The 23,637-nt window shown below is 40.3% G+C and overlaps 1 protein-coding gene across 6 annotated transcripts in view; it reads right to left on the bottom strand.

Moving 5' to 3' along the window:
* Positions 1-354: 354 nt before the first annotated feature.
* The window catches only part of mtss1lb (MTSS I-BAR domain containing 2b), a 77,846-nt gene continuing 54,563 nt past the window's right edge, over positions 355-23,637 (bottom strand). For 2 of the 6 annotated variants that reach the window (XM_067596253.1, XM_067596285.1), the window contains 10 exons: positions 23,330-23,404; positions 19,369-19,526; positions 18,721-18,828; positions 18,511-18,608; positions 16,773-17,058; positions 15,569-15,643; positions 12,225-12,380; positions 11,523-11,705; positions 10,769-10,934; positions 355-10,283 (listed from right to left, as the gene is read on the bottom strand). In XM_067596253.1, the coding sequence (XP_067452354.1) occupies positions 9,403-10,283; positions 10,769-10,934; positions 11,523-11,705; positions 12,225-12,380; positions 15,569-15,643; positions 16,773-17,058; positions 18,511-18,608; positions 18,721-18,828; positions 19,369-19,526; positions 23,330-23,404 (2,186 nt within the window). In that variant the 3' untranslated portion in view covers positions 355-9,402. The remainder of the gene's footprint in view (positions 10,284-10,768; positions 10,935-11,522; positions 11,706-12,224; positions 12,381-15,568; positions 15,644-16,772; positions 17,059-18,510; positions 18,609-18,720; positions 18,829-19,368; positions 19,527-23,329; positions 23,405-23,637) is intronic. The other 4 variants (XM_067596268.1, XM_067596260.1, XM_067596276.1 and 1 more) reach the window with 4 other exon arrangements.

Below are 23,637 nucleotides of genomic sequence, written 5' to 3'. Positions count from 1 at the left end.
TATTTTTTATGACTTTGAGAACTCACACAGAGTGAAGTGCAGATTTTTGAGAACAATAATTGGAAATGTAATAAGGGATGGATGCATTAATGTCAGCTGCAGATTGACCTGTAGACAATCAGGATTATCCATGTTCATGTATAAACATGTATGTGTTCAGTTTGAAAATTGAGGTTGAAAGTACACAAAATGTGTTGCTTTTTACTGAAAAACTGATATCCAGCCTGTTTTTTTTATCCATTGATGGGTTAAGATGGAAGATTTATTTGTTAAAAAATATTCTGTAATCGTAAATATGGTCAATATTTAGTAATCAGGCTTTTAAAGTAATAATACTCGCTTCACACAGCAGCACACAGTTTAAGTACAACTTTTATTAATACTGGAATCATCACAGTGCGTTTTGTTACATTAGCAAGTGACTAAAGTTAACAAAAAAGGGTCAATTTTACAAAAAGGAAGACAGAAAATAAAACCTTATCATCAGCGACAAGAGGCGAAAGAACCTTAGAAAATCAATTCACAATAAATTAAAGAAGAAGAGCAGAGGAGGGGACAGAAAGAAGAGAGAAAGACAAGACCACAGTGCCTGCATGGCTACTCGGGAAGGAAGAGAGGAGCAAAAGATCGGTTTGTACAGAAACATAAGAGCAGATGTTGACTCCGTCACAATGTTATCCTTTGAACAAAATGGCCACATAGAAATTATATCAATGCCTCAATGGTGAGTGGTGGAGAGATTTCTTTGTAGAGTTCAGATGGAGTCTGCAGAGGAAGAAGAAGAGTAAGAGAGCGAGCGAGTGAACAACAGACACTACCGAGAACTGGAGTATTGATAGTAAGACATTCAGTTTAGTTACAATGGCAGCAGGAGGCCACTTTGGTCACTCCGTTCTGCATGGCTGTATGACAGGAAGTTACAATGTGTTTCATCACGATCCCCTGGGGGATTTCAGCAGACCCTCGTGTGGCTTCGTAGAATCTACCTTAGTCATGTTTGCTTCAGATGAGTGTGTGTACTGTGTGTATGTGCGAGTGTGTAGTCGGTTTCTTAGCATCAGACAGCAAGAAGGATTGACAGATTGTGTGTGGGAGGTGACAGGGAGGAACAGTGGGGGTCTTAACAACGTGTCCTTGTGCAACAGACACATACACACACACATGCACGCACAAACATGAAGGACACATTCAGTATGGGCAGATGGCTAAAGGAGTGGGCTTTATATAAAGCAAACTCAGAGTGCTGCATTTGTTCTCATCATAAACAACACAGTCTTTTCTTATTTGAATCAGTCAGATAAAGAACTACAGCGGGTTGATTTCACTTACTTCAAATGGGTGGTATTTTTACATCATATTTAAGACGGGAAGTTTCAGTGTGTTGCATTTGAAGAGATATAGATTTCTACTGGTGTTTTCACGCTGCAAGCAAATGATCATGTTGGAAGTCCACCAATGTCCTATAAATCTGAGTAACCAGGGAAACTCAACAGTGTTTTCATGGTCATCAAGCACCACCAGGCAGCTAGAGCTTCTGTTTTACCGTATCGATACAATTTCAATTCAATATCAATACATTTCACTTCTGGCAACAGCAAAATCCGATGTGAAAGTCTACAAAATGAACTTCTCAAAAAACATTGTGGAACAGTTGAGTCAGTTGTTGGGTCACTGGTGAGCTCTGAAGTCATTTGAGTTGTTACTGGTTTGAAGCAATGTTAAAAAATATTTTGAAATGCAGTGAAAATGCCAGATATTGGCAAAAAATGCAGACCACTACACAAAAGCATCTGTAGCCTGAGGCAGTAAATCAGAACGAAGAGGCAAATGTACAGAGATGCTCGCAGTCAACAGTCTCCTACCCTGAGATCTCAAATCTACTTCTGAAATTGTTTTAAACTCAGCCCTAATAACAGTGTCAAACTTGTGATGAAAAGTGTAGATAGAGACACTCAACACAAGTCAACATTCTTGATTCAAAACTCTTGATAGCTATTGGTAAAGAAGCAGGGACTTTAGGGAGAAGGAGTTGGATTTTTTACTTTTTTAAATTGTCTTAATTCTTACATTATGGTGAAGATGACATACACACAACACTAATTCTCACCTCATCTCTCTGACTCTTTCATCTCATATTTTTTTTTACAATACTTCACATATTGAAAATTATTGATTTTTAAAGTAACTTAAACCTGAAATAACAAATATTTTGGCCACCAGCAGGCAGCAGAAATGAGCTGTAAACACACCTTTTAAGTTGATACGGTGAACTGGTTAGCATACTGTTGCCTATCTATACAGCAGCTAGCATTGTGACCGATGTTACTGAATCAGTTTTCTGGTTTAATGACTCCTTCAGCTTGTTTTAAGTGTAAATTGTTAGCAATTAACATTAAGCTATAATTATCACTAGAGGCCACAATGGCCCCTATTCAGCAAAAGTTAGTTTTAATTAGAGTTGATTTTTACTTTAGTAGGTTTACTTGTGTTTAAGTAATCATCAGTGAAGTAACAGCACTCTTCATTTGTTAAACTAAGGTAGATTTGGCAGTCAGCCTTGTGCTTTACACACCAGGAGATTACTAAAATCAAACTTGCATATTGTAGGTGTCTTTGAAAGAAGCACACCAAGAACCCAACAAAGTAAAATAAGATGCCTCTGAGATGATGCCAAAAAGATGTCTTAAAAAGCCTGATCAAAATGAATTAAAATTTAATCTAGCATTGAGATTCCAGCTGCTTGCCTTGAAACCAGCTCATGTTACTACAGCAGGAAGAAGTTTACTCTAGCTAACGCTTACAACACTTCTTTGAACAACACACTCTGGAGCCATAATGATGCCACCCATTAGCCATTACCAACTACACACACAGACACACACACACACATTTAGACCATGGCACACATGGATACTGACACACACACACATTGTGAGAGGGAAGGGAAGAGAGTGAACGGGAGACAGACAGAGAGAGAGACAGAGCTGAGCTCATATTCACTGTGGACTGTGGTGAAAATGAAGACTTTATTAGAATTATTTTTCATTAGTTTCGATGGGTTGCGAGGTATCGAGAGACAGAATACAGCCAATGGGACTCTCATCATGATAAGCGTTGTTTTTTAACTTGTCAGCAAGGCATCCCTGGGTGTATTAACCAGTGATTGGAAGTTCAGGGGTATGCAAGAAAAGAAAGAGGAATATTGGAAAAAGAAGAGCTGTTGGAGAAGTTTAGAATCAGAGGATATGTAAATTTAGTTTTCTTTGCTTCCTCCATACCCCACATTAGTTGGTCAGAGACGTGAGTTGTTGACAGTTTTCATACAGTTCCAGACTGTTCAGACAACGGTGCTGTTGAGTATTTACACCTTGATCCCACCATGGTCCGACCATTGCAAAAAGGGTATCACAAGTTTTGATTAAACATTAAAAGAGTGGTTCAGAATTTTGGGAAATACACTTTTTCGCTATCATGAGTATTTCCCCTTAACACTTACACTTACACTTCAGTTTTTGCATGGATTAAATAAATGAGATATAGCATGTTAGTGAAATGTAAAGGTGCAGGTAGGCCAAGCTAGCTGTTTCTTATTGTTTTCAGTCTTTATGCTAAGCTAATCTAAGAAAACCAGCTGTAGCTTCAAATTTAACAGACAGATGAGAGTGGTATCAATGTTCTCATCTCACTCTGGACAAGAAAGCAAGTGAGTGTATCTCTTAAAAACTTTTCTGTCAACATTTGAAAGTCTATAAGCTGATATCTGTCACATACTGTGCCCAATAATCAACAGCACCATAGTCTGCACTACCTGTATGTATATAAGACAAGGTCATTATTTCATCTTTTAATCAAGTTTGTATATAACTAGCTGTAACTTGACATAAGTGTACCATCTTCCAGGTTTCCATGAGTCCAATTGTTGCCTAGCTGGTGTGCTAGCCTTGCTAGGCACCAAGAAAGCTAATACCAAAAGAAATTTAAAATGTAGTAATTTCACAGAAAATGAAGATGGGATATCTTGACCTTTTAACTTAATGAAATTATGAAATGAAGGTTAAAATGTTACTTTTACAGTGTTTGTTCCTTTTGGACATGCTGTAGTTAAGACTGTGCAGTGTGCTCAGTAAATGAAGATGGGGTTTGTATGTGTGTGTGTGTGTGTGTGCGTGTGTGTGTGTTTGTGTGTACGCACGCATGCCTGCACGCATGTAAATCTGGCCATGTGCTGTGTGTATGTTCCTACAGAATGTCCTGTTTTTCATTGTAGCTCCTGCTTTGCCCACATGCTGGTAGGCCTACTTCTACACACATACACTCAATAAAAATGGGCATATTGACACATCTGTAGCGGAGTAGTTATTTCAGCTTGTTCAGACAGTTAGTTCAGTACACAGTTAATTCAGCATGTTAAAAAAAAGACATTATTGTTTAGTTAGATAACTTCTTGTGCTGTTAACTGGGCATTTTAAAGGAAAATAGCAATGTTGTGTCCCACACTCATGTCACACTCATCCTAAAGCCAGTCGTCCTGTAGCATGACAGGTCATGTGCAGTTTGACCTGATTCTCTCTAGATCCCATTCAGTATGAAAACCCTACAGTTATAGTGTTCTTGTCTTGTCCTGAGATGTTATCCATCATTTGGAATTACTGTAAGCAGTGTGTCTGTGTCTGTGGGGCATTATAAACCTTTTATTCAAGCAATAACTCTCTGTAGATAACTGGCAGTAAATTCAGTTGTTTGCACATACAGCACATACCAACAAGTCCTCCAAATGAAACGACCACATAGATCATTTGTATCTGCACTCCAGAACAACCCATAGGAGCGTAATATACCACTTTCCAAAGAAGGACCATAATATGCCGCTTTACAAAACGCTGTTACAAAGTAATTATGATTTATGATGTGACAATGCTATGGTTAAGGTCTGGTTAGGTTTAGGAACAAAAAACGCTTATTTAGGGTTAGGAAAAGATCATGGTTGGGTTAAAATGATCACTTGAAATATGGTAAAACGTGGCAACCGTCAGCAACAGTAAACACTATGTTACGGTTATGAATGCAGTCAAATACGGTAAAAATGTCCCGATGGTTGACACTGAGAGATGGAAATGGGATGTGAACAGTGGTCTCAAACAGTAGTCTCCTATAGCTTTGGCCACTTTTTGCCATCTATGGCTGCTAGATGGCGTCTGTAAATCAAACGTAACTATAGGTTATTTTTGGCCACTGAATTTACAACCTATAGTGTCATTTTTTCTTGGGAGGACAGGCTCACACATACACATTCAGACTAGTAGCATTGGCTCTTGCAGTGTTCTTGGATGTTTAGTAAAGGGTCTCTAAACTCCAAATTACATCATCAGATCCATGCCATAGGGGACAGGTTTTAGATGTGGAATACAAGTATCCTAGAATGGACAAAACATTGATATTTTCCTTTATAACACCCACACTGGAACATCAATGTGAATGTACGTACATGCACACTACCCCTCTATTGCTTTCCTGCAGGTTAAACTGGAAACTTCATTCAGTTGTACGAGAACAAGGTTCTGACATTGCAACAGTTCAAGCAAGTCAAACAGTTCCATGTCCCCCTTCACCTTGTAGTACATTCAGCATACGTACAGTGTGACCTTGACAGGCGGTCTGACACAAACTCTTCAGAAACATTTCTCCTCACCCAAAATATGTTTTTGGGGGGATGGAGTCCAAGCCCGCTGCTCTCCCCTTCCACCCTCTCACCCAGTCATGTTCAGCTGATACAACACACAGCATCCGCATGTGACAACACACATACAGTAGTTCCCCCCAGGAAAAAAAATAAACCTCTCCTTACTGAAGCACTGTTTTAAAGTTCAACAAAATAGCGTGCTCACAGAGGGTGACAATGTTTAAAAATTGCGAACATTCTCCTCTCCATCTCTTTTAATTAAATCATCCTAATTTTCTTTTAAAACAGCCAGAAATAGGTCTAAAACAGTGCTCTGTTCGAGGCAAAAAATAGAAATGAGTCGACAAAAAGAGCATGTATGAGTGTTGATGTCACTGGCTATGTTCAGGTCACTGCTAATAGAGCGTACAGACATGTTGATGAAGAGTTCACTAGCCTACAGTTCAACAGCCAAACAAGGATGCACTCACTCTCAGCCCACACATCCTACATCCGTATGTTACACAGCTTAGTAGTTTGTGTTACAGCTGGGGTTTTTCTTCTTTTTACATTATTTAAAAGTAAGACTAAATACTCAAACAGTACTGCAGAAAGAAAAAATATATAATAAAACTGAATAACCCATGTAATATTTTCTAACAAACCTTTATACCAAATCTGTGCGCCTGATTCTCATTTACAAGTACAGCACATACAGTACATATTGTATGAACAGGCAGTGAAATGCTCATTCCACACATCTCTCTCTGTCAGCTTTCAAAGTCTAATTTAAATCTTTCTTTGTCATCAGCGAGCGAATCACCTATTCTCCCATTTTAATGTCCATAAATAATTCTTTCATACAGCCGTGTCCTGAGCTGAACTTGGTTATATTTGCACTGAGCTGAGCTGAATCAAACTGGAGTAGTCCGGTAAGTTCTAAAAGATTTTGACAGCACATTATGTGTTCACACAGCATCCTGAAGCTACATTCATTCCTTATGACTGAATAAATGCTAGTCTCAATGTTTTTTTTTTTAAGTTTTAATTGATGATGTTCATCAACAAACAATTGTACCTGTGCTTTCTTTATGTCCTGCCTGTAGCTCAAACATCATCAGCGTAAACACGAATCAGCCATCAGACATTGACAGAGCAATATGGTGACAAGTGAAAAAAACAAAAAAAAAAAACTATTATGTTCCTACAAGAATTCATTCACACTTTTCAGTATTGTTTGTCTCCTATGGTAACATTAGTGCTAGGTGATGTGTTTTTTATTCTTACCACAGAATTGCAAAATAGCGTTGTTCAGCTATGTTTAACACTTAACTGTCCTTTCCCAAAATGCAAAAATACAGTACTGGTAAGAATATATTTGCAGATAATCCTTTGTGCTGAAATGTATTTGCACATGAACATGGCTGAAAAATACTTTGTAATATACAGTACAGTGTTTGTACACTGAAAATACATTTCTGCAGCATTTCCATCTACGTGTGCAAATACATTTCAAGTCTTTTGTTAATGTATATTGAGGTTGTTTCACCCAAATGACAGATAAACATATTCTCTCATTTACTACTAGTGTTTTCTAGGCATGCAGATCATTTTGGTTTAATTTGCCCAGATTTTGATTCCTGTAGATTTCTGCCTCCACTTCAGTACAATGGAGAAAAATGTGATTGAAATTCTGGTGCTCACAGAGTTGGAAAATGTCATTTGAAAAATCCAACGATTCAAGCGATGTGTCTTTCCAGGAACAGTGTTCTTGTTACCCTGCATGATCTACAAAATGGCGCTGTCAAAAGGTTTTCAGGGGGCTGTCTCTGTGGTTGAAGGTAGTTCTGATGACATTGGGGCCTGTAGATGATCCAGAGTGACAAGGACATTGTTTCTGAGAAGATTAGTTGCCGTTCATTTTTTAAAATGTCATTTAAAAAAAAAGTAATATCACAAATTCCATTCATATTGGTTAACCTGGAGTGGTGGCTGAAATCTCAAAACCTGGGCAAATAAAACCAAAGCTATCTGCATGGTTAGTGAGAAAATATGTCTGAGCTATTTGTGCCATGTATTTTTATGTCTTCCTTCAGATCCCAGTGCAGCCACATCATAAACAGCTTCAGTACTATTCACAACCCACAGCAGGTGATGGCTTGACGTCCAATCCTGTTTTAAATAAATATGTTGCTCTACTTTCTTAACCCATCTGTCATGTAACCAATCACTCCAATTCCACCATTCTTTATCACTTCCTCTTTGCCTGTCTGCCTACTTCTTCTTCTTCTACAAATTAAATCATTTCCTCAGGACACGGTCTTATTGGCAACCATCTCTCTCACTTTCACTCTCTCTATTACACAGTATGACTACAGCAACACCTAGTGGCTATTGCACTGCACATACTCTACCACCTATCAAAGTGCTTACAGTTTTCCTTTTTTTTTTTCTTTTTTATCTTTTTTGTAATCCATTTCCTCCACTGGAAAGAGACAGGGACAGAGAGAGAGAGAGACACACGCCAAAACCAGCGAGGCATGAATTCACAGTCGATGTGTAATTTTAGCATTCCTGATGATTGCCTGAATGTGACAAAGGAGAACCTGCAATCCTCCATCGATCCTCTTCCTCGAAACAAGAAAATAAAACACATTTATTGCTCCATTTCTGATTAACATTTTCTCTCTGGTTCTAGAAAATATATATGAATATATCTATACGCCTGGATTACTTCTTGTAACTTCTCGTACAGTGGTAACAAGGTAAATGACGTCACGATATAAACAAGAAAATACACGCACAACACACAGGAGAAAAGCCCTGCCCTCATTGGGTAACCAGCTGTCCTGCAGCAGAGCTCTACCCACCCCCCTCGCACACACACATACACATACACACACACACACACACACACGATCAATCACGTGCACACACACTCACATTTCACACTCGCTCGCGTGCATACACATGAATGCACTCGCACACTACACGCACAGAGAGAGAGAGAGGGGAAGGGGGCACTAGCACGGTTCAATGCCAACAGTATTTTTTTAAAGACTGTTCTACATTAGGATGAACCAGAGGAGCCCTCTGGATTGTTAGCTCCCCGTGCTAATACCAAAGCTTCAGTTCAGTGGGCTAATAAGTACAGTGTGTTGCTGCTGAGACAGCCTGGGTTCAAATCCAGCTGGTCAGATGGCACTCTGATGCCCCGCCCTCTCTCTTGCCCCCACTGGCCCCTCCTTCAGTCATCAGTCTCTCATGTGGGATTAGACAGTCGGGTTAGTTGGAGAAGAGGATGGGGAAGGGTGTGCAGTAAGTTGGCAAACAGAACCCAGTCTTTCTCTCTGTCTTTACCTCTTTTTTTAAATCGTATCAGTTCTTCCTATGAGTCTTTCCATCCCTGGGTGAGGGTGTAGAGAAGAGAAACATGCGTCCAACACACACTAGTTATAGTGGCCTGCTAGGAGCCTGTCAATATTCAGTATTTAACTTTAATTGTCAGCATGAGTTAACATTATTAATGTTATTATTATCATTATATTATATATCATTTACTCTAATGGTGTCTTTAAACTTATTTTTTGTGTATGTTTTGTTTTCATTCATCTTCTGTTATATTATAGATTTCCCTACATGGTTAAGTTCTTGTGTATGTACTAGGCGGTTGGGTTGCACCACACCAACACCTGACTCCCTATTGGCTGACAAGTATCTTCCCCTTTCTGCTTCTACTCCAATCACAAGATGCGCGGCGCCGAGCGGTCATTAGAGACGGTCTTGCGAAGTCGGACTCCTCTCCTGATGGTGGTCAACATGTCACCGGACCCCTCTGCCCCCTCTGTCCCTGTTTGAGCATCAATGGAGCCAGTTGGCGGCGGGGCTGGGTCATCAGGGAGGGCGGGGAAAGGAAACTGCCCCTCTCCAAGGGCATGCGCACTGGCTACCAACTCGCCAATCTTCTCCACTAGGCTGTGCCGGTTCGCCGCGATCATCTGATCCTCCTCTGATCCTGAACCTGTTCCCATTGCAAGGCCCCCATGCTGCTGGGCGTAGACCTCTAATGCTGCCCCTGACCCCCAGGCGGTGTTAGGCAGGCTGAGGCGCTTGGGTGATGCCTTCACATAATCAAGCGCTCCCTGTGCATCCTCGACTCCAGTGAAGAACACGCACTCCTCGCTGCCCACACGCACAGGCACGCCACCTGGATGCCCTCCACCTGCGTACCCGCTACCACCCGCACCAGGCGAATGTGAGTCTCCGGGAACAGTAGGTGTCTTGACAGGCACAATGGGTGGTCGAATAGGGATGGGCCCTGCGTTGGACAGGGTGCGCCTCACACCCGGTTTGGTAGATGGGGTTCGGCGGATGGTGGCAGTGCCTGGTGTCCCTACTCCACCCCCACCAGCTCCACCAGGCTGTCCTGGTATGCCATGACCCCCAGGGCCAAGCACCCCGCTGGGTAGACCAGCCGTGCTGGCTGGCCTCTTGGTCTGGATCATACGCCGGTAGTTCTGGGCGATGTTGGAGTGACGAGGAATGGTGGAGGACTTGTCAAACTCGGTCTGTCCATCTGGGCCTTCAGCATCACCGTTCACTGAGTAGCAGTCATAATCTGAACCTGATGTGGGGGGGAGGGAAGGAAGATGAAATGGACAGAGAAGGAAGACAATGTAATGTGGTCACATAACTGGATTAACAAAGGGAAAAATGCATTATTTGATCAGCCAGCATTTTTGCAGAGGAACAATATTGTTCAATTTCATCTTTGTATTCCCATCTCAAGACACTGTCAGAATACACCCGCCATGAACTTGCTGCCAGCATGATTAAATGAACTCCTCTCCATTTGATTTTGGCACACTACATTTTAAAGACTGGGGTTTTAGGGGAAAGTTATGAAGTCAAAATGCTGCAGAGCTGGTTAATATGAACATTTCCAATTTAAAATGGTCATAATACCGCTTGAAAAGTGTTTTTTCTGAGATTTTACAAGATATAAGTAGATGAGTGTGGCCAGGTTCTTGGCAAGGAAGCATTCATGAATTTGGGCTCCCTTGACTGAACAAGATTAAAAACTACAGCAGAAGAAGAGAAATGTTTCACCTTGTGAAGGGATTGTGTCCTCAGAGCAGGACGGGGTTGTGGTCTCTGTGCTGTAGCCACTGGAGTACTGCAGGGAGTCTCTGCTGCTTTTCTGCTGCTCCATACTTAGTCCTCTGGTCAGCACCATGGCCAGGTCACTGGCTGCTGGAGAAATCTCCTCTCCATGCTGAGGAGTTCAAATATTCAATAAAGACTCCAATTACTCCCACTACTAATGACACAAATTGTTTAGTACATCAGCATAGTCAGTAAATATGTTAATAATTCTCAGTTTCTAATTATATAAAAACAAACAAATATAAAGATCATTATTCTATCCAAGGTAAAATAAAAAATAATGTCTATTACTACAAGTCTGCTGAAACTTCTTTACGTTATGGTTGTCTTTAAATAAATTCACAATTAAATCTAAACTAAATGATTTTGTTCCAACGAGTGCACTCAATGCTCTGTCCTTTTTCTGATATATATATAAGACATATTTAATAATTTTTGAAATTGCAAAAATGCAGGATAATGCTGGTCATGTAGAGACCAGGAGAAACATAAATGCACATGTAAAGTTTAGTCTATTGCGTAAAAGTTAGAAACCAAAACCAAATATCTCCAAATTTGGCTCATACAATACTGCCAATGGCAAAATACATTTGGATAGGTTGGTTCACGTGTTGTTATTTTGTATTGTCTTTTCCTCAAATGAAAACAGTGACATGACAAAGAACGCATCTTGCTTCTCAACATTATCCCACATTACCTTGGCAGCGATGGTAGCCGGATTCATCCTGGGCCTCTGCCCGTCATCAGCGTGTGATGGTCCAGCGTAGCCCTGGGAGCTTGGTGATGCCTCGTTCTCCCTCAGCCTGTCGAGAGGTTCCTTTCTCCTCTGAACTGCCGCTGCAGCCACTGGCTGCTCATACTGACCTGCTTTGGACCAATCCTGAAGAGGTGAGTGCAATTAATAAACAGGAAGTAGCGGGTAGGGTTAGCGCAATAGACTTGTCCACTATCCAGCAGTTTGAAGCCCTTCATCTGAGTGCAGAGAGAGGGGGTCTGTATGGGTGGATTGTGTCTGGGTGCTTGGAAGAGTGTGTGTGCGTGGGTGTGTGTGGGCAGGGGCCTTTTTTTGGGTTTGAGTGTGCTATTGTTGATGAGTTTAATTGGTCAGCTCTCCGCACCCTGCTTAGTTTTGGCCAATCTCCAGTCGGTAGATTGCAAAACCAGTGAGTGAGACAGGTGAGGCCAAAAATAAAGAAAAAAAGATTCATGCACACACAGCAGGTGGGGATGAGCATTTTAAGGAGGCAAAGCAATGTGGTTATGAATGAGTTACTCAGGTGATAAAAATTAAAAGAAAATAAAACCTAAGCATGAACTTAACATAAAGAAAATGAAACGTATTAAACAGCAACAGAAGAAAACGGGCAACTGAAGGAATGGAAGCGAATGGAGAACAAACCTTCCAGATAGGAACCTTTGATGTGGGAGAGGAGGAGCTGGATCCAGAGGGGCGGTTATAGGATGGGGACACAGTAACAGGAAGAATGACAGAGAGAGGCCTGGTGGAGCCAGAGTGAGAGAGAGCGGGGCGGAAGGTAGCGAAGGACGAGCCAAACTGTGGGACAAGAGACATAGTCACATTATGAGAGAAAGAAAAAGACATAGACAGACTGAGAGAGAGAAAGAAAGACAGAGAGAGAGAGAGAGGTAGCTGGCTCTGGTTAAGGACCACCGGGCCAAACACATCAATATACACAAGCCAGGCCCTCAGTGTGAAACAGAAGAGCTGGAAGAAATCAGCAGGAGATTTGACAATAGAGAAGACCTCCAAAACACAATTAGTCACTGCTGTCCATGCATCAAAATGACTCTATATGCAAACTAAGTGTACTAAGTCTAAGGTCAGTGAAGTCTAGCAAGCCTACTTTTAACAGCTACTTCATATGTTTATGTTAGAGTGGTCATGGGATGTGTTAAAGCAGCCCCAGACATGCATTTGAAATTCCACATTCAAAAACAAATGTGAGGTTTATGCTTCATCATCAGAGTTTTTTGGGGGGTTTTTTTATACAGTAGGAAGCATCTGGGACTGTCAGTGAAGGAGACAGTCCCAGAGGTCCACAGGTTAATACTGGTGATGCTGGGAATGGGACCAGCAACCTTTTGGGTGCTACTTTTATGAATCAAAATGCAGGGAGCAAAGTGCAGTCAAGTGTGCCATGCACAGTGTGTGGTGAGGAAGTAGCAATGCATTGTTGCAGGTGAAAAACACACCCAGATGTGCTTTCTGAATAAGATTGAATTCAGTTAGATTTGGCAGTACGTAAATGCAATCATGTTGCTACTGTCACACTGGGAATGAAGACATAATCAGTTTAAAACTTAAATGGTTACATATACTGACCATTTCTGTAATGATCCACAAATAATTCTGCATGTTTTTTTTTGTTTTTTGTGTGTGTGTTGTTTCTACACACGCCATGACTTTCTCTACTGTGTCATGCTGTTTATCGGCTCTACTTTTGTCTCAAGCGCATTCGGTTGTTGCCCCAGTTGTTCGATGTTGTTTGGTGAGGACACAGAGATACAACCTGTTGACACTGTTCTGAGGGATTTCAGTGATGAAGAGGAGAGAGAATTTTAATTGATTGATCTTTCATCAAATTGTGTGTGTGTATGTGTGTCCAGTATATCCTGAAGACTTAATCTTCTCAAATGATCCTGTTAATTAGAATAAAAATATTGAGATACGACTAACAAGTTTGATTTGCTTACAAGCACAGAAGTTTGTGTGATTGCTTGGCAACAACCTTGTGGTTGTGAAAGATTTAATCAAGGGAACCAGAGGATGTGGGACATGGACTCCATACTGACAATGTTTAGAGATGGATCACTTGCACTCAGATGGCTGCAAGGGGAGTTAATCAATTGAAAGGAAAGGCAGTCATACTTGCAAGCTCTTGTGGATAACAGATGCTGGTTAAAATCAGACACTTTGCCTCATGAGCATTATTGGAATTGTATTTTTCCCCCATAAACAGATGTGCCTTCTGATTGAAGAATGCATGACAAACAGGAAAGAGACAAGCTCTCAAACATAAGTAGTAAATGAATCTGTGATTTTCAAGAGCTTTATGTGGGTGTGCCTCTATCAATTAAAGTGACAGAAGCCGCACAGAATTCAGAGCTTCTGTGTATAATTTGCTGTTGACCTGATCTGAGTAGAAAGTATTAGCTGGTGAGGATGCAAACGCTGTGAATATTAAAACCAAAACTGTAATTTGCCACCGGATTGTTATACTCTACTGCCCCTCTCCTCCCACTGTAACACACAGAGGGTAACAGGTGAGTAAAAAACATCCAACTGTGCCTCAAGAAGATAAGATTTTGCACAAAAGTAGAGCCCTTTGAGTCTAATTTCTGCAAGTAACTATTTGTTTTTTATTTTGAAAACATTGGGATACATTAATAGACCAACACGTAATGTCTGATGTGTATTTTTCTTCATAGTTTTGTTGTGAAATAAGTTGATGGTGTTTGATTTGATGTTGTTTGAAAAGCTTTCTCTGCTGGAGAATCCATTTACCCCCCTCAAAAAGAGCTAAATGTATTAAGAGTAGTTGTTGTTGGGGAGCTATTACTCTGTTCAGATTCAGGTTTGCCTCAACATCCAGAAGTCAAAATCTCCCACTGTTTTCAAAAATCCATTAAACTCTTAACACAAAGCTCCTGCTACCTTAATGAATGTAACTCATTATTTCAAACAGCATGTGCTTCGTACTTCTTTCTTATAATGATTCTATAGCAAAACACAGCTGCTGCACAGAATAGTTCCATTTTACCTGAATTGAAGTTTTGTTTTTGTTTGTCACTGCCGTCAGAAAACAGTATTGGAAAAATAAAAAAAAAACCCAAAACAGTAATAAGCTGTTGAATAAAGTTATGTTAGAAAGTTTGATCAATACACATGTTAACATGATGCATTATGGAGAAAATGTAGCAAGCTGTTTTAATGGATTTCTGAAATCACTAAGAGACCAATTTCAGGTAGATGAGACAAACTATACAAAGATCGAAGTGTTAAAACTTCAAGTTGTGGTTTTACAGAGGATTATGTACCAAACTATTTCTTGAACAGGAGCACAAACTTCCTGAAATCTTGTCGTCAGGGTCGTCTAGGTAAGTTTGTCAGGCGACCAGCCGAAACTCTTGAAAGTTACGTCACCCGGCTGAGAAATGTACACATTGGTGTTTGTACAGATTAAATATGAGATACATGTATACCATGTTAGTTATTGAGATTTAGCAGTGCTGGTAGATGGTTTTTGTTACCTTTGAACAGAGCCATGCTAGCTGTTACCCCCTGTTTCCAGTCTTCATGCTAAGTTATCTGGCTCCTGGCTGTGTTCATATTTAGCGTTCAGACATGAGATTGATATCGATCCTCTCTTCTAGCTCTCGCCCAGAAAGTGAATAAACAAGCTTTAATTTCACACAGCTACCTCTTGCTGCCGTTTCGGGTTGATGAAACTGTCTCATGTAGCTCTAAATAAGTGGCGCCAGACTCCAGAATTTTTTAACATTTAAATTTAACGTTTAACATTGAAAAAAGGTTGCAACTCAGTATTTAATTCAGTATGTATTCACTACTTATTTCAATCTTATGTAATTAAACATTTTTAATCTTGATAACAAAATGTATTTGTCTATATGTTGTTTTCAAGTTACACCACTTAACCTGCTTTTAACTCATATTTAGTTTGTGTGCTTTACAGTGTGCATTATATGAGTAAGAATACTTACAGTGGTGGGGGAGCTGCATTCACTGACTGACTGGCATGTTTCTGAGGCCTCTGACGATGCTGAGCTGGATGACTTCTACAGTAGAAATACACAGAGAGAAACACAAAACTTTGGTTTGGCAATCTTGATCAAGAGTCATGTTACTTAAATAAGCAAGATTAGTTTGCCACTCCAATTTCCTCTCTTCAAGGGAAACTTCGGTATTTTTCAACCTGGACCCTATTTTCTCATCATTTTGTGTATAAGTGACTGATGGCGACAATCATTTTTGAATCGGTCCAGTGTTGAGCAAGATTTCTTCAGGTGGCAGCATGTACATTGATGGGGCAATAGCACTCCGACAATGTACGTCCACTATAGTGCTTGTTTTTGCCACTTACAGGCTCTCCAACATTATGGAGAGGACCATACAGAGAAATAAGACGTTTTTCTTTATCTTTCACTTGATCCAGTCCGTTTGTTATTGTGTCTAACCAAGTTTTGCTCATGGAGAAGTCTCATTCTGAAATCCCGTAAGAGTTGATTTGTTATCGAAATCAGCTAAATATTCAGCCATGACTCTGAAAATCGTTTAGTTAACACTAAGCAATACTTCCTGTACTCCAACACAACAAAATCCTCCCCACACTCCTCTCTCCATATCTGTCATTGTTAAATATTCAGCTGATTTCGGTAACAAGTCAACTCTTGTGAGATTTCAGAATGAGACTTCTCCTTGAGCTAGACTTGATTTGACACAATAACAAACAGATTGGATCAAGCGAAAGCCTGCTTCTTGGCTGCTGGCTGAAGTGCTCTCACTCAATACTGGACCAATTTTAAAAAATTGTTGTCCCCATTAGTCACTTTGATACAAAAAGATGGGACAATAGGATCCAGGTTGAAAAACACAAGTTTCCCTTTAATACATAAACACAGAGAAAAATATGTGTGTGTGTGTGTGTGTGTGTGTGTGTGTGTGTGTGCGTGTATGTGTGTGTGTGTGTAAACTGTAAATGTATCTTATTTCCCCAAAACAAGCTAAGAAATGCCAGTTGAGTGAGATGATTTTGATCAGTATTCAGAGTAAATTTGCCAAAAAGCCAATTTCAAACACTCTAAAATCAAACGTTGATTTCTTGACGCTTCAGAGGTCTGGAGGGAGTCAACAACAACAATTGAAGCCTGAATAACTTTTTATTTGTGTACATAAGTATGTGCATACCTGGCTGGTGATGTCCGAGGGCATGGGTGAGGGGGGCTTGGAGTAGATGTTTGCATCCTGGGAGACGAAGCCTGAATCGTGAGAGGAGACGCTGCTGAGGCGGTGGGCCGCGATGCCCCCTGGTGGCGGAGGCTGGTGTGGCAAGCTGCTGCGGTAGCGATAGGAGGAGGAGGAGGAGGAGGAGGTCGGTGAGTGGGGCAGAGAGCCTCCACCACCGCCACCAATGCCACCACTACCGCCTCCCCCTGACGAACGGGAGGCGCTACTGTGGGCGCTGTTGACGCTGCTGCAAGGAGGGGAAGGTGCAGAAGAGCAGGGGGAAGGCGGGATGATGAAGGGGTGAGGAGTATTAGGGGAAGAAATGGAGGATGAGGGTGATATTTGCCGATGTGGAGTCAGGACAGTTTTTTGGAAGAGAGAGCATGATTACAGGGATGTGGTTTTATTTAGGGGGAATATGTAAGATATAAGAGGTGGGTTATTGGAGGATATGGCAATTAGATGATTGGAAGATGCATTGGAAGATTTTGTGATTGGTTTACATGATGAGTTGGAGTTCAGGAATAATTCACAGCAAGTTGTTGGTCAGTCAGGTTAGTGAAAGCCCGCGATGCGATGATGCATTAAAGTCACACACAGTTAAAAGCAGAGTCCCCGAAAATGAAGGGAAAGGAGGTAACGAAACACCCCGCATGAGAGAAAGAGGGCAAATCACACAAGTGCACACAAACAAGATACAAAAAGACGAGATAGATGTGCAGTGGAAAAAGAGACAAGAACAGAAAAGAATGGTGGTGGTGGTGAGGGAGAGGTGGGAGAGAAAAGAGGGGAGGAGGGGGAGGTAAACAGAGAGTGTGTAAGCTTATGAGGATCCAGGGCACACACGTGCATACACACACATACACACACACACACACACACACACACAAACAAACACTAAACACTGCAGGCAAATGGCTGTGAACTTGCATGCTTTAGAGCTTCGCCTCAAGGGCGACTGCTACTACATGCACACACTGACAGAGACCGGTTCACACACTCATATACCAAGTTAAATTTTAAGACAAAGAACCACAGAAATCTATTTTATGTTTCATTCTTCTGGCAGTATTCATGTTGTTATTTAAAGATTTTGAATTCAAGTACTGTATGCATCTACAGTTAAGAAGACAGAGATTGTGTATAACATCTCTCCTCTAGTGTTTTGAACTGAAGCTAATGATATTTAATATAAATGCTAAAATTCTTTATCAATTATCAAGGACAAGCATGTGAAAGTTTAGCTGTTCATGAAGAAAAATCAAGATTCAACGGAACATTTCTCTGTCTGAATGCTGTGGTTCATTTATTTGGAGTTTTCCACTAAACTGAAGATGACTGAACAAACAGTTATGATGGACTGACACAGACAGAAGGACTGACAATCACAGTGTAACATAAACATCAGGGAGGGCTCCTCTTTCTGATACTCAGACAACTTATAAATCATTACAAAGAACACTGTGGAACAGGCATTTGTGTGTGTGTGTGTGTGTGTGTGTGTGTGTGGGTATGACTTAAGCCACTTTCAGGGATACACACCAGACTTAAGACCAGTTGATCGGGGATGGTTTGTGCAATCGGGGACAAAAGCTGTGTCCCCAGTTGGTAAAACGCTTATTTTTTGGGTCAGCGGTTATGGTTAAGGTTAGGGTAAGTCTCCATGTGTGTGTAGATGTGTGTATTTGTGTGTGAGTACCTGCACATGCTGCTCTTGCGTGAGCCAGAGCTGCTTGGGGATGACGGAGGGGTCTGATAGGACCAGCTGTAATCTGACCCCTTCAGATCTTTAATCACCTGAGATAGAGAGAGAACTCGTTAAGCATGTGTTTCTTTCTTTGCATGTGTTCTTCATGCTGTGTGTGTGTGTGTGTGTGTGTGTGTGTGTGTGTGTGTGTGTGTGTTTCACCTGTTCACTGGCAGGGGGCAGTTTGTGGGGGTCAGTTGTCAGCACAGTGAGGTCATCGATGATGGCCTGCAGGTGGGTTATCTCTCCCAGCATAGCGATCTCTCCATTCTGACAAACACCAAGAAACACACAATGAGGGATATTTACTAAGCCTGCTGCAAATCAGTCAGGATCAATGCAATTTTTCAATTTAGCTGGTTAGTTACTAAGACTACAGATGCAAGTGAGTCCAGCTGCAGTTCATCTGATTTGCATGAAGTGTAAATAAGATCTGATGTTGGGCTATTTTGACGCTTATTGCATATGTCTGGAAAGTAATGGAGCACAAAGGAACAAGCAGTTTTTCAGTCATATCTTGTAATTAATAAATTATAATAAATGTTTGAATGTAATGTAAGGATTTAGCTTTACTTATACTCATGATTACCTGTAACACATAATAAATGTTGCCTCCCAATGGAAATCAAGCACTTTGTTGCCCCTTGCTTGTCTGACTTTTTGTTTTCTGGCATCATACAAACAAACAACCCATACTTTCCCTCATGGTGTCTTTGAGCAGATTGTTAATTAACACAGATTGTGGTTATACTGTGCAACAATGACAGGAAGTGCTCTTTCCCTTCCACCCCATTTCCTCTCTCTCCTCACCACAACTGGTTGAAGGAAGCCGATGAAGGTGCAGAAGCGACCCCTCTCCTCCACCAGGGCGCGGCGCACTGCCTGCTTCTCTGTCTCCTCCATCAACAGGCACATGTCGGTCACATCCTGCATGGCGCTGTCCAGCTGGGGCTGCAGGTCCCCTCGCCCTGGGGTGGGGAGGATAGTGATGAGAAAAAAATACAAGAAAGAAAAGAGTGAAACAAAAAGGCCAGGAAGAAGATGAATAGTAAGGGTGGTTGTAGAAAGGTAAGGAAAAGATAGATAGAAGGAAGGTTTTCATCAAAAGAGGTGGATGAAGAAGAGGAAAGAAAGATGTAGGTGCAGGAGGGTGTGCATGAAAGTGTATGGGAGTAAACAGGAGTAGAAAAAAATCACTCATTAACCCAGTGTGGTTTGTGCAGGCTCTCCACCGACCTCTGCTTCCCATAATGCACTGCTCCATCAAACCACTGGCATACATTGTATAACTCAGATTGAGTGAGACAAAGTAATCAGCAACACTTTGTTTGATGTTTTGGCTCTGTACTTGTTTTCATTTGCATGTTGAATTTATAATTGTATGTCATGTTATTATATTATAATAACATATATAACTGTTTTAGAGGCAACTGACATGAAAAGCAGTAATGTAAGGATTGAACCTCAGGCATCTGAATCTTTCTCAGATAATCTTTTTCAGCAAGGTCGAGCTATGACTGTAGCTACAGCCATTGCTGTGACTACAGGGTGAATGGGTACGTCCAGTGTTGTGGTCGACTATGCCTGGCTTTGAAGATGTCTAGTTTTATCACAGGTACCACCTTTTGGGGACCGGTTAAGTCATTCATTCTGTAATTAAAGATGGTGCTTTCTTGTGGTCTCTCTTGTGTCAACTAAATTTTGTGTCAATTTTATGTGTAAAAACTTGATCACAGTATGTGAGAGTGTGCAATTCTCCCTCACTATCACTGTGTTAGTCCACACCCGAGATAAAGGCAATACAGAGCCAAAACATAAATAATGTGTTTCTGTCTTAAAACTCGCTGTAATTGAAAGAGGTAAGACATAGGTGCATAAAAGTATGGTGCACACAATCTGAATCCCATCTACTGTTATCGTAAAAAACATGAAAATGCAAGGAATGGAAAGCAAGACCTGAAATAACTCTTTGTAGTGTTACAGCATGCAAAAAAGGCAACAGAGAAGTCTTCAGTAACAGATAAAATAAAAGACAGATAAGACAGAGGGGGTAGTATGAGAGCCGAGTAAAGCCTGCGGTGTCACTACAAAGCTAATAGTACCAGCTACTGAAGTCATGCAGGAGTCAAGGAAGAAGAAGTTCAATTACATCATGCATGGTCGGGATTTACTACACGACTTCAACTTCTAGAGCTAAACTCACAACAGAAGTTGAACTCTCATCTGTCACCAGGAGACAATGCCTCGATGAAGCCTTTCATTTATTTTACAGTGATCATAAATAAAAACTATAATACAATAATTAATGATTAGTGATTATGAGCCTCAAAGATAATTACATTTTCAGAGACTTACTTTTTCATTAATATACAAATATACAGCTGTTGTCCTTATAAAAACTCTTATCAGTTAGAATGATGTCTGAAGTCAAATGTCATTGTAAAGTAATTCTCTAACACAGTGATTCCCAACCAGGCATACTTATGTCCTAGGGGGTACTTCTGTTGCCAGGGGGTACATGGAAAGATTCTGGAGTAGCTCAACTAATTAAAAAAATAAAATCCTATCTATATATATATATATATTTTTTTTTTTTTTTCATTTAAAAAAAAAAACATATCCACACATATTGATTTAGCTGTAACACTTGAACGCCACATGTTGCCACTGAGAGTGTTTGTTAAAAGTATTGGATAAACAGTTAAAATGTATGGGTATTGGATAAATAGTGGAATAGCTCAAACTAAACACATAAACAGTTGAACTCGTTAGCTAAAAATAGAGCTAGAAGTTAAAACTAGTAGAACTAGTTAGCTAGAAGTAACAAACAACAAAAGTTGAAATGTATAGTCTAATGGTTGGACAAATGGAATAGCTAAAAGTAAATGCATGAACACTTGAAATAGTTAGCTAAAAGTAACAGATACACAGCTGAAATATACAGCTGTTGGATAAATGGTGGAATAGATAAAAGTAACAGATAAATGGTAAAAATAACTAAAAGTAATGGAACAGTTGAAATACTTAGATAAATAGATAAATCGTTAAAGATATCTTAATTAAGCAGTTCAAATCTAAAGGTAATGGACAGATAGTTAAAAGTAATTAATGAATAGTTCAAATAGTTAGTTAGCTTAGTAATGGATAAATGATTGAAATATCTAGCTTGAGCCACTGCTAGTAAGAATGCAAACTTGACCAAACCAACCTAAAAGTTCAAAATCAATTGAAATTTACAACATGGTGGAACCACTGCTCTAATATACCACAATATACCCAGAGACATTTCCATGACCATTGGGAATCCTTTCAATATGAATTTGTACCATGTTTGATAAAGCGAGTTCAGCTGGGTTTTAGCCTTCACTACATACATGCTTGTATGGTTTTCTGCAGATGAAGGTTGGAAATGTGAGTAAGAGAGGCAGGCAGGTGATGCGTCAGAGCTGCAGCGAGCGATAGGCTGATACTTACCCTGGATCTCTATTACAGGGAGACAAATACCACAGGGACAGAGAGAGAGACAGAGACAGTGGCAGTGAGAGGGGGAGACAGCAAAAGGAAAGCAAAAAAAGAGAAGAAAAAAGGGGAGACAGAGGGAAGAAGGGGGAGAGAAAGCAGAAATAGCAGAACTCATTGTTAAGGTTAGTATAAAGAAGCCATCACAAGACAGCCACAGTGCCACAGGTTAGAGCAAAATAACACTGCTGCAACCAAAAACTAAATCCAGAAATAATATCACCAAGCATCAGCGCTGACAGAACTAACCAGACACTTGCGAACATAACAGCAAAGGACACTGCATTGTCTCACTGCACTGTCAGTGTTACCAAATATTGTATTAATAAATGTTTTTATTGTTAATAATATTGTTTGATTTAATTATTATAAGCACTCTGACATAACATGTCTTTCTATTTGCATTCATAGAGTTGCATTTTTTTTTTTTTTTTTACAAAATATATCATTTTGAAACTTTAAAGACATTTTGTATGTCTTGCATTCATGTATTCATCTGCCTGGCAACTGAATGGAAGCTGAGCTGTTCCGGAAAGAAAACACTAATTATTGGTTGCTGCATCATTGAGTGAAGTGTTTCAGGACGAATGAGAAAAGACCTACACCTAGAGCACCTCTACAGTACCACTAGATGGCAATATAAACCCGCAGTTTTTTACCTAGACTGTATAGAGTCAATGGTTCTTGACCTCAGAATGAGTCATGAGAATGAGTCAAGTTTCTGTATGTGTGGGTTGTGAATTAATCCGATCAATGGGGTATCTTGTTTTGTCATGTTTTTACCATGGACTCCAATCAAATACAAACCATAAATCCACATTTGATCTCGTTGATGTTGATGTTGTGTTATCGTTCACTAGCACTACTAAAGGTGGTGAGATGACATATGATCACATATATCATGAAAATATTAACAGATTTTCTAATTGGTAAAACATGTGTACAACTGCAGTAAAAACAGCTCTTCATAATTTTGCTAATGATGCCATGGACCGCTTTACGACCTCCCCAGACCTGACTTTTTGGACCACTGCACTACTGTGACACTTTTTTCAACAGTCATGCACACTGATCTGTTTAGCTGAATGTATCAACTGCTACATCATATGAGCTACACAGACATACCATTGATACTAGTGTAATTAATGATGTCTGGTTGACCTTGGAAAACAACAATTTGACTTTTAAAATGTGACCTTCTACCTGCTCTGTCAAATGTGAGAAGAGCCTGAGCTCGACTGCTGACTGTTACCTTTACGAGCCTTCTTCTGTAGTTTCATGGTGTCAGATGACTTCTTCTTGATCTCATGGCGTGACCTCTTGTACTCTTGAAACAGGATGAACAAAGATGCTTTAGTAACAGGAATGTGAGGCCCTCTGTGTGAACTCATACTATCTTGTATTTCCAATATTGATTTAAATAAAAACATTTCCTGAAGCTGCTCTTCCAAGGGCTCACTGATAAAAGCTGATCTTTGATGATTAGAGTCAGATTAGCCCGGAACACCATCTTCAGTTTTGTGGCTATCAGTACAGATGGTCTGAAATCAGTCAGATTTA

Source organism: Thunnus thynnus, chromosome 1 (genome assembly GCF_963924715.1).
Source record: "Thunnus thynnus chromosome 1, fThuThy2.1, whole genome shotgun sequence".
Taxonomy (NCBI): domain Eukaryota; kingdom Metazoa; phylum Chordata; class Actinopteri; order Scombriformes; family Scombridae; genus Thunnus; species Thunnus thynnus.
Note: the sequence above shows the minus strand (reverse complement) of the source record. Positions and strands in the feature narration are given on the sequence as shown.